The sequence below is a fragment of the Diachasmimorpha longicaudata genome, chromosome 6, assembly GCF_034640455.1.
Source record: "Diachasmimorpha longicaudata isolate KC_UGA_2023 chromosome 6, iyDiaLong2, whole genome shotgun sequence".
Classification (NCBI taxonomy): domain Eukaryota; kingdom Metazoa; phylum Arthropoda; class Insecta; order Hymenoptera; family Braconidae; genus Diachasmimorpha; species Diachasmimorpha longicaudata.
Window position 1 is genome coordinate 3,490,273 of NC_087230.1, and position 10,376 is coordinate 3,500,648.

General features: G+C 36.7%; 1 protein-coding gene across 1 annotated transcript; it reads right to left on the reverse strand.

The window, feature by feature from the left end:
• Positions 1 to 208: 208 nt before the first annotated feature.
• LOC135163394 (splicing factor 3A subunit 3-like) lies at positions 209 to 5,961 on the reverse strand. Its single transcript, XM_064122792.1, has 2 exons — positions 5,881 to 5,961; positions 209 to 2,433 (listed from the first exon to the last, which is right to left on the reverse strand). Exon 2 carries the CDS (start codon positions 2,307 to 2,309, stop codon positions 807 to 809), a length of 1,503 nt encoding a protein of 500 aa, XP_063978862.1. The 5' UTR covers positions 2,310 to 2,433; positions 5,881 to 5,961; the 3' UTR covers positions 209 to 806.
• Between the last annotated feature and the right edge of the window lie 4,415 nt (positions 5,962 to 10,376).

The window sequence follows — 10,376 nt, forward strand, 5'->3', positions numbered from 1 at the left end:
TTTATTGACCATTACAAATTGAACGACTAAGAAAACCGGTTTATGATACACTCATTCATCGACAGAAAAATTATGAGATTTTTGGGAGTAATCTTCTCGAAAATTGGATTTTATATAACGATCTTGGAATTGAAAGGGAATAAATAAATTTTCAAGATCGCACTTTATATAAAATGCCCAGAATTATAAAAATAATATCAACGCAAAGTTCAATTTCAATATTTTATTCAATATTCTCTATTAAAATATAGCTGGACTATTTTTCTTAGACAATCCATTTCGCCCAGCATATGTTAGACTTAAAAATATTTTATATAACATTTTATTCTCAGTTAACTGAATAAAAATCGTCATTTATGTGATGAACTTGACTTTTTTGAATTACATAGACATACGTGATGCAGATGAACAATAAAAAAATGGGTGAAAAATAGCAGAATAATTTATTCATTACATTTGTTTAACTTCATCAACTTAAAAATGTAAAAACTATGGGTGAAAGACTGCGACCAGAAAATATTACAGCTATTCCGGAATATAGTATTGATCGAAAAATTCATCCACGATTCCAAAAGTTTCCATTTTTACGCGTCAAAAGTTTAACTGATTTCACCACTGGGTATATTTCATTCCATAATTTATTGATGATACCAAATATTCTACTAAAAATAAGTAGTCCATCAATCACAAATAATAAATATTTTTCCTTCATAACAAAAATATCGCTAATGTTCGCTTATCGCTTATCAAAACTACACAAAACTCAAATATTTATTATTCCAGGTAATACTGTCTGACAAATAAATTCAAAGAAGTTCCTGTCGTTTAAGATCCTCATAAGTTTTCCTGTTGACGACATTCCCCAGTGAATCCTCAAACTCCTCCTCCTGCTCAGGCTGCCACCTCTCAGCCTGTTTCTGAGCTTTCAATTTCTGCCACAACGCCAGTGCATCCTCAATCTGTGTGACATTGGCAAAATGCGCAGTGTTGGGAATGCCCAGACACCGCATGCCATGAGCATGTCGCCATTCAGCAAAATGCCTCTGGAAGGCCTTAGGTCCTTTATACGTGAAATTACCACATATCTCACAATTATAACTGATATTTAGCCCATGCAATTTATAAAGCCAATAAGGAATTGGTTTTCCATCCCATCCCAAGGGTAAATTTTTAGGATTGTATGGGACCTCATTATCATCCTCCTCCTCTGACTCACTGGCACTGGCCTCAGCATCTGAATCTCCTCGTTCTCCTTCCGTCCTGGCCTGTTTCCTCTGAACATTCTCTTTTGTAGCAACACGCTGATTCGATACCAACTCAGCTAATTTATAAAGTTGAGCCTCCAGTCGAGCAATTTCCTTCTGCTTCTCATTATCCTTTCCCTTTCCCCCTTTTTTATTTTTATTTTTAACTAAAGAATTAGGATCCAGCTGTGCACCATTCTTGGTTTTCCATAATCTCTGAGCTCGTTCCTCCAGAGTTCCTCCACATTTCAGTCCCAGGGCCATCAGAGCTGATTTCAATCGATCGAGCCCTAGAGAGGCAAGCTCCTCCCAAGAGGAGAAGCCAGAGAGCTCCAGATGAGCTCCAACATTGGCCAATGCACTGCCTGTCTCCTTGGGCCACCCTGGGAATGTACAATTCTCCCACTGTACCTCGAAATCCTTCTGACAATCAGTCAAGTATGCGTACAGATCTTGAATAGGCTTAACTCTGCCAATGTAGTCAGCTAGATACTCCAGGAGTGTCTCGACGTAACGACGATATTCAGCATTCTTACGGTCTCTGGGAATATCGAAGAGGTGATCGAAGCTCGATAAGTACGTTATGTAGTCAATTTTCTCAATTCCTTTGAGATTCACGTACTTCTCGTAGCACTCGTGAAGATCCAAGTATTTCCCGTAGCCCTCCTCGTCTGTGAATTCTACGAGGTTGGAGAGCTCCTCTGTTGGATTCTCACGCATTTTGGCTAGCTCCTCGAACTCCACCGACATGGGGACACTTATTTTGTTGGGATGACGACGGTAAAACTCTTTGATGGACTTCAGACGTGTGTAGAACTCGGAGAATTCGTTGGGACCCGACAGAGCTTGTACCTCTTCCTTGCGCTGTCCATCTTTATCTTCATACAGCTCCTGCAATTGTCCTGTACTATCCATAAACTGATCGAGCAGCATCTTGAGCCGATGCTCTGAATTGATACTTTCCCGATGTCCCGGCTTCTTGTGAAGCAATTCCTCAACCATTGCGTCCATCAGCCTCTCCCTCTCTTCATGATACCGACGCTGTTGCTCTAAGATCGTCTCCATCGTCAATTGTTATTCAATAATTTACTAATTATAGGAACAACACGAACCACTGCACCACAACCAACGTTTGCAAATCACCAAACACAACTGAACGCCACAGCGGACGCCCTCACCGGTCCCGGAACTAAAATTATATAGAGAGGAGCAAGACGTTTACTCAACGTTTAACTGTTACAATTCGTCGCGTTCTCTTTGAACGATCGGAGACAAGTGACGAGCCTTCTTACAATTAGTTTTTACGCTAGTGTCCAAAATTCGCTTAAGACTAAGTTACACCCCTAAACTAAGGTAAAGAGCCAATCAGGTAATGATGCGTGGGTGGAGGGGGGTCGCATGCCATCAACTGTTCTCTTCAGGCCCAACCCCTACCCAGTCTACGTCATCGGAGACGCTGGGCCTAGGCGAGAGAAGTGGAAGAGACGGAATTCGGAAGGGGAAGAAGTGAACCTTAATTAAGGAGAATGAGAGGGGTCGAAAGGTTCGAGCACTTGACGAAGAGAAATTAAGGGAAATGGGGTTTCCCCAACGGATTTAGGGGGGGCTCCGTTTGTACTTGTTCAACTGTACAGAGAGTTTTCAAACGGTGAGAGCATCATTGTGCAGGGATTCAACTGTCGAGACAAAAAGCTAAGCTTTATATGTAGCGCTGGGTCTACATGTACAGCCTAGCTTTGTGTCTCGACAGTTGAATCCCTGCACAGTGGTGCTCTCACCGTTTGAAAATTCTCTGTACAGTTGATCATTTGTACAGTTGAACAAGTACAAACGGAGCCCCCCCCCCTCAACTTCCATCTGATAATTCCGCCTTAATCGATGTCTACGGCAGGTAAATCGAGATTAGTCGTTGGACCTTACCGACACGCTATAATCGGCTGCAAGTAAATGGACAGGTATTACTATCGCATAGGATCAAGTTAATCCTCTTTTGTTTTGTTATTTATTACTTTATAGTGATGAACCCAACCTAGGGGTTATTTACACTTTCAGAAGTAGTACATTTCTCATTTGATACATTTTTTTTTCCTTTAGTTTCTAATTTAGATTTGTATTTTCCAGTCATTTAGATTCTTACATATTTCCTCTATGTACCCAAAATCTGTCGCATCCAGGAATTTTTTCGTCGTATATGGCCTAGGAAATTCTTTTTTAATTAGTCTATCTACCAGTTTGTTTCTTTGTTGCTCGTACCTGGGACAATGCCATAAGATGTGGTCAAAGATTTGGCTTTCTGCGCCACACGAATAACTGGGGTCATTGGAGATCCCCACTCGAGCCAAGGAGGTCCTCTTTGGTTGAGCAATTGAGATCTTTCAGTTTTACAAATTGAATCCTCCAGTTTTCTTTAATTTCATTATTTGGGGAGAGTTAATGGTCCCTTTGCAGACATTTAAGTTACTAAATACTTCATATATATTACATATATATATATTTTTATAAATACTGTATATATATTTTATTTACAACAACTTTCGTAATTGGAGGGGCAGAGGAGGCTGAATATTTCTATTGACCTTTGAAACATTCGGTAAAATTTACTGCATCGCTTGATCAAAATTACCCAACAGTTCGTTAATTTTTCTTGAATGACTAGATATCTTTTATTAAGTAGACAAATTCTACTAAACGGTATGGTAATTTCTGCCGAATTTTTCCTTCGATTCACACTGATAGAATAGTTCATTTGTTGCAGACGAGCTTCGTTAACTATTAACCAATGATAACATCCAATGTGGCCAAATGAAGAGTCGTTAATAGTTAATGAACGAACCCATTCGTTAATGAAGGCTAATCTCTTCTATCAGTGCATCAAAAAGTTTAAGTAAAGTGACGTGAAAACTAAGTCTTGGAAAATTTTGAGAATTAACATAGAATGGTTCATTATCTTTTCAGATTTTTTTCGCATTTTTATGCAAAAAATATCCGGAAGAATATCTCCCTCCCCCTCTCTCTCTTTACGTTTTCTCGCATATTTTTTTTCTGAAGGTTTTCTTCGTGTGATGAGATAAAAAAATAATCTAATATTTGTACACCGGAGAATATGATATCTTCTGAGGGAAAATTCAATAACCCAGTTTTTCCACACCCGGGGAAATTGCGCGCGACGCAAATGAGTGAGGCGTTCTGTATGATGGACATGATAAAATACGAAAATTGAATGGGAGCAATATAGGAAACGATGAGGGCACCGGAAATACATCGAAAGGTTCTTATTTTATTTGGTAATACGATTGCAGTAAATTGTTTATATTTCCTGAGCGGATTTGAAATGTACATGGATAAATAAAATGAATGAAAGGGACACTGAAGAAAGATAACAATTACAATTGCAAAATTGCAAATTGGAATTGTGGAATAAAATGACATTCATATGAAAACTATTCTTCTTGGTATAAATTCTACTTTTATTTTGATTACAAGTAATCTGTGTGCACACAGGAATTATATTTTCTATCGCCATAATATCGGAGTTATTGTAATTTTTATAATTTTTTAGGAAGTTGATAAATACCAGAAAAGGAGTAAATTTTTCTATTTTTCACTCACTTTGTCTTGGGTCATATCGACAAAAATGACCACAAAAACATGCGCCTTTGCACGATTATTCAAATTTTACTCTCATTTTTCTACAAATCGTATTTTTCTTAATCTGTCGGCCAATCAAGAATGAAAAAAAAGTCGAAAGGAAAGATTTTGTTCTCCAACACTATTTTCGGAAGTTTGAAAATTAGTGGAATATGACTCATTGCTCTTATGGTAACTATCAAACTCTGACAGTAAAAGGCAGCAGCAGGAATCTATTCTATCGGTAACAGGGGGATTAGTAGTAGCGAAGGAAAGTCTTTGAAAAAGCACAATGCAAATTATAAATTTTTGTTGTAAAGCCTAAATATTTTATAATCAATAGAGTTGAATGTCATATTCATAATATTTAATATTATCCAAATCATCAAATTTTGTCTAATTAAAAAAATGCTGCTCTTGCCTTTGTATTTTCTTGATTTCTTCTAAATTTATCTCAATAATCTGCGCTAATTATTCCACAGAAACGAAATGCGTAATTGGTCATCAGTTCGATCAAAAATAGCACAGATTGTTCATACAGAAATAATCAATAGTTATCACTTGATAGCACAATGATTTTCTATTAAAAAATACAACCCTCCACTGACCTGGGAGCTCTCATTCCCCATCTGTCATTGCATTTCTGATAACTGATGATACATCTGTCAACATTAGATAAACATAAGTGTATTCAGTTCGAATTAACGTATCATCGTTTTATTTTCCTATAATTGCGATTAGTTTCCACCCTGATGACTAATCTTTACGATCACGTTTTTAAAAAATTGATTTTTAATTTTCTCTCGGCAAATTTTTTCTTTTCAATATTTCGCATCGATACCATCCGCCCTTTCCTTTCCATTGATTATCAACTCGCTGTTTCCCCCAGACAACTCATCTCCGTTTTGCCTATTAAAAAACCCTCCCCTCGTTGTTTTTCCGCGATCCCATCAGCTCTCGATTTTCCCGAAAGTTTTCCCAATAAGTTAATATTAAAAATTCTGTTTACCTTGTTTTGGGGTTCTCGATATAACGTTGAAGTGTTATTTTTCGCTCACGGTCTATTTTTAAAAAGCAATAATGTGCGATAAATTTACATAAATATACCATTTTTTTTGAGTGGATTAAAATTATTGTAGTTTATCGCCGACGCAATGACTCTTGAATCTACTTTAGTGAACGTATAAAGTCATGTGACGTGTGGAATCTCCAGTCATGTTTTTATATAATTTGTTTAATTCCTTGACACCCTTTAGCGAGTGGTTTCAACGATTGCCTCCGGGTTTGATATCAAATCGCTGGATAATCTCTTTTTCATTGTGATAATCGACCGATGTGCGTCAGCATGAGGACATTCCACTAATTTTTCTGATGCAATTCCAGGTGCGAATTGATTGAAGACAAGCAAATAAAGTTTTCTGCCAATTTAAAAAAATCCAAGAGGTCATTCCAATTGATATTATTATTATTACAGACATTTAATTAAATTACCTCAACTATGGAGACAGAAATGGCCAGAAAATGAAATGAAATCGAACATTATTTTTATTGTTAATCAATATCCATGACAAATTATTAAAGTGTATTGGATTGTGGATAGGGATTTATTAAATAATATTAAACGATTTGGCTATAAACTTTAATTCTTTATTATCGCAGGCAGAAGGTATATGTTTCTCTTATGATGTCTGAAGAGGAACTAACCCTTAGTGATCATAGTTCTCACACTCTAGACTCATTGAACAACAGCCCTTGTTCTCTTGTTTGTTAAAATTATTTTAAACATTGCGCTAGTTTTCTGAGAAAAATTATAAAATATTGACATTTGACATGGACTAAACACAGCTATAGACAGACAGTTAATTGTTGTCCACACATACCATGCACTCTCAATAAAATCAATCAAATAAGTTGAAAAAGTCATCGTTGACCAGCGATGGAACTATTTCGATGGAAAAAAATATTCAAGAAATAATGTCAACGAACTATTCATGGAATGAATGAAGAATCTTCGAAGAAATCCAGTTTGATTACAAATTATCGCACTCAATGAACTGTGATAACCATGAAAGAAGTTGCCAGTGTCTTTGGACATCCCCTCACTATCCTCCGAAATTCCTCAGAGTCATCAGAAAAAAAAACTACGTCACGTTTTTATCGTGAGAACTATCGCGACGTCGGCAGCTGAAGTGCCAGTATTTGACGATCGTAATCATGAGTATGAGTCGCCCTTATCGTTCGTAGTTTAGCGAAATATTCGGGAATTCTGCCAGTCATCGAGTCATAGAACTTCTGGGTTTTCCCCTTTCTTTGCAGTCTGGCACTTATCATTCTCAATCATCTTGTCTGCTAATAAATATCAATGGGCCGACTGTCAACAGACTTGATTGAAGAGTACATGAGGAATCATAGGTCATTGATTGGCAATCGGCGCATTGGGAACCGCAACCACCGAATTATTCTCCAAATTTCAATTGGATTTACGGGTTTTGTGACGGAAAATATTTCGGTAAAAAATACGGATCAATTGACACAATAAAAAATCATTTGTCGGAGAGTTTTGAGGTTTTGGATATTCATTTAACTTTTTTGTCCTGGTTGTCTGCATGCGTTTCTAATGAGGTTTTTTTTTATTTCTTGCCAATGAATAAATGAAGAAATTGAATCATTATTTTTTTCAAATGCAAATATGGCTAATTCATTTAGTTAACCAATTAAAATTTAATTAATCGCAGCTTTTTATAATTTTTAGTTTTTTTTTCACTGAATTTGTAACACAAAAATTAGCAAAATTTCTTTAATTTACTGAAAAACTGCAGAAAAGAATCTATACTTTTTTTTTTTCTTAAATAATCACTCCTGGTTTAATAATGATTGTGGGAATGATAATTATTTATAGGCTTAAGACTCAGAAATTGTGTCTCGATCCTTTGCAACATGTGCAATGAGCCTCGCGGCCATTTTGCCCACTACTCTTAACAGTCACATAATCGACAGCTGCCAGTACCTGGGCCCTACAAGCAAATTGAGGGCAAAGTCCGTCGATTCCGTCCCTGTCGACGTAAATTTCCCTACCCCACGTACTCCTGAAAACGTCCCAACAAGCCACTGCATCTACTGCTCAAATGATGAGGATCCTCCTCTATCGGCCCACATCTTGGGCCTCAGAGATCGCTGCCCTAACCCATCCTCGCTAGATACCCAGCAAGGGGCTAGCACCCACTGATGAACCCCATTACCCAATGGAGCTTCGTCCCGTTCAAGCTCACAAACGTGTCGGCTAGCTTTCTCGAATGTTTGCGTAGGAGGGACTTTGTGTGCTTGGTGCTCTCTCCAGAGTTCCATTTCTCTACAATCCCCTTCTCCACTTGTTTCCGAAACATGTCCTTGATAAAGTTTGTGTGCACCCCTACGTGCTCTCCCCCCACCGCTAACGTGAAACTTAGCCATCCTCTTTTCGATGGCCCGTCAGCCTTTTTGTTGCCGAGGTTGCCAGCGTGGCCTGCAATTCATACCATTTTTAGCTGATTATGATGAGTTACCCTCTCCATCAGCTCAGTGCAGTTGTTTACCAAATTATTTGTAATTGGAAATTGGAAATACTATTTAACCCCAATTTTTTTATTGGCTGTGTGTTTATAGTGATAAGGAGGACTGTTACTCCATTAATAATAATAATAATACCAATAATAATAATAATGATGTTGCGAGCTCCCCCTTTGTTTCAATGTACAAGTGAAGTATAGATCGAAAAGGTTTTTGTTTTTCGATTCTAATTTCACTTATCATAAAACGATTTTGGGCTGTCATTCTCTGGATTTCTTAGTGAAACAATTAATTGCCCTTTTAGAATTGACATAGTGGTTTTTCTTTTGAATGGAACTAACAATAATAATAATAATAATAATAATAATAATATCATTCTGACATAACGATTCAGTTTAATAAATTAAATATTTAAATTATGTTCTTTGAAAAATTTATCAATAACTTTGATGACAGTAAGGTCTAGCATGTGTATAATATGGCTTATGATATTAGATAGTTGAGAATATTTTTTCATGACATCAGTTATCAAAATTATCCTCTGCTGATTAAACCTAGGACATGGTCGAATAATATGATGTAGGTCTTCCTTGGGGTGACCACACTCACAGTTGGATTCTTAATCGATAAATTTTGAACACAGATTTATTCTTAAAATAAACTGATATTTTAATGGAGAAACACTAGTTATTCAACAACCGAGTCGACTGAGAATTTTGGAGCTCGGAGTGAGTACGTTGTTAGGTTATAAATTAGAACTAACTTACAATTAAAGGAGTCTTCGGTTTTATGTGTCTGAGGATCTGCGAAAAAAAAAGAGGGGAAGGTTTTGAGACATGGGTCGTAGGGTCTAAAATGTTTGGGAATTCCTCAGCGCATTAGGCTCTATTGGAGGCAATTTCATTTAAGGTATGCTCGTTAAGGGTTATTCAATCGGGGAATGTTCAGGATGATTAGGAAAATACAGAAAATGTGAATTAAAATATTGGGGTATACAACAACAGATAGAAGAATCTGCAAGACCTATTCTATCTAGAGACTAATTTAGGTTGTAATGATTCCCTTGGACTCAGTTGATATTCCGCTCGAAATTAAGGGGTTCATTTTTACTGCAATGCATTTACAAAAATTAAAAATTCGTTATAACATCGTAGCATCACATGGTGATAAATTCTTCTACGTCATTTGGTTCTCTGCAAGCAGTTTTCTTCCTTGTTTACGCGCGCAACTGTAAAAAGATTATTCTGTTCTTAAAATAGCCAAGTATACGATCAATTAATTTATCAGGATATTTTTATCTTAAGGAAAAATGTTTGTTATGAGGTGGTTTTCAAATGAACAATCTCATTTTGTATTCAATTTCAAAACAATATAACCACGTCGAAAGACGCTATAATTTAAATTCTGAAAAAATGATAGGGCAAGGGTGCTTTTTACTAAAATTACAAAAGCCACTACAATGTGTCAAATAAGAAGAATTCGAATGCTGCGATAATTATTATGAAAAATTGTTAATATTGTAGTAAAAGTTCCACTAAAAAGGTTCATATGCGAAATAAATTCGTTGAACACTTGTCTTGGATGAGTCACTCGTGTTCTCATATGAGGATGCGAGGATAACTAAACACCACAGCCAAACTATTGACAGTATCTATGTGGAAAAACTTAAAACTGCAAAAAGAGCAAGCCGATGAATGAGACAAAACAAATGCTGGTATGCAATTGCGAGGTACAGCATAGTCGAAAGCTTCACCTAGTGATACGTAGGAGGCAACACTTTTTTTTTTTTGTCTTGGATAAGTATAATTATCCTTGTAATGTATTGAGGTGTTCTAACCATAATTATGGTAAATTAAGAGCAGGTATAATTTGAATAATATATGGATGTGTTCCGATGTGCACTCGTCCTCGTTGCTAGACGAACTGACTTGCTCTCCAACCCCTTATTCTTCATAGTAA

Coding starts and splice junctions, on each gene's coding strand:
- LOC135163394 (XM_064122792.1), bottom strand. CDS start 2,309: ATGGAGACGATCTTAGAGCAACAGCGTCGGTATCATGAAGAGAGGGAG.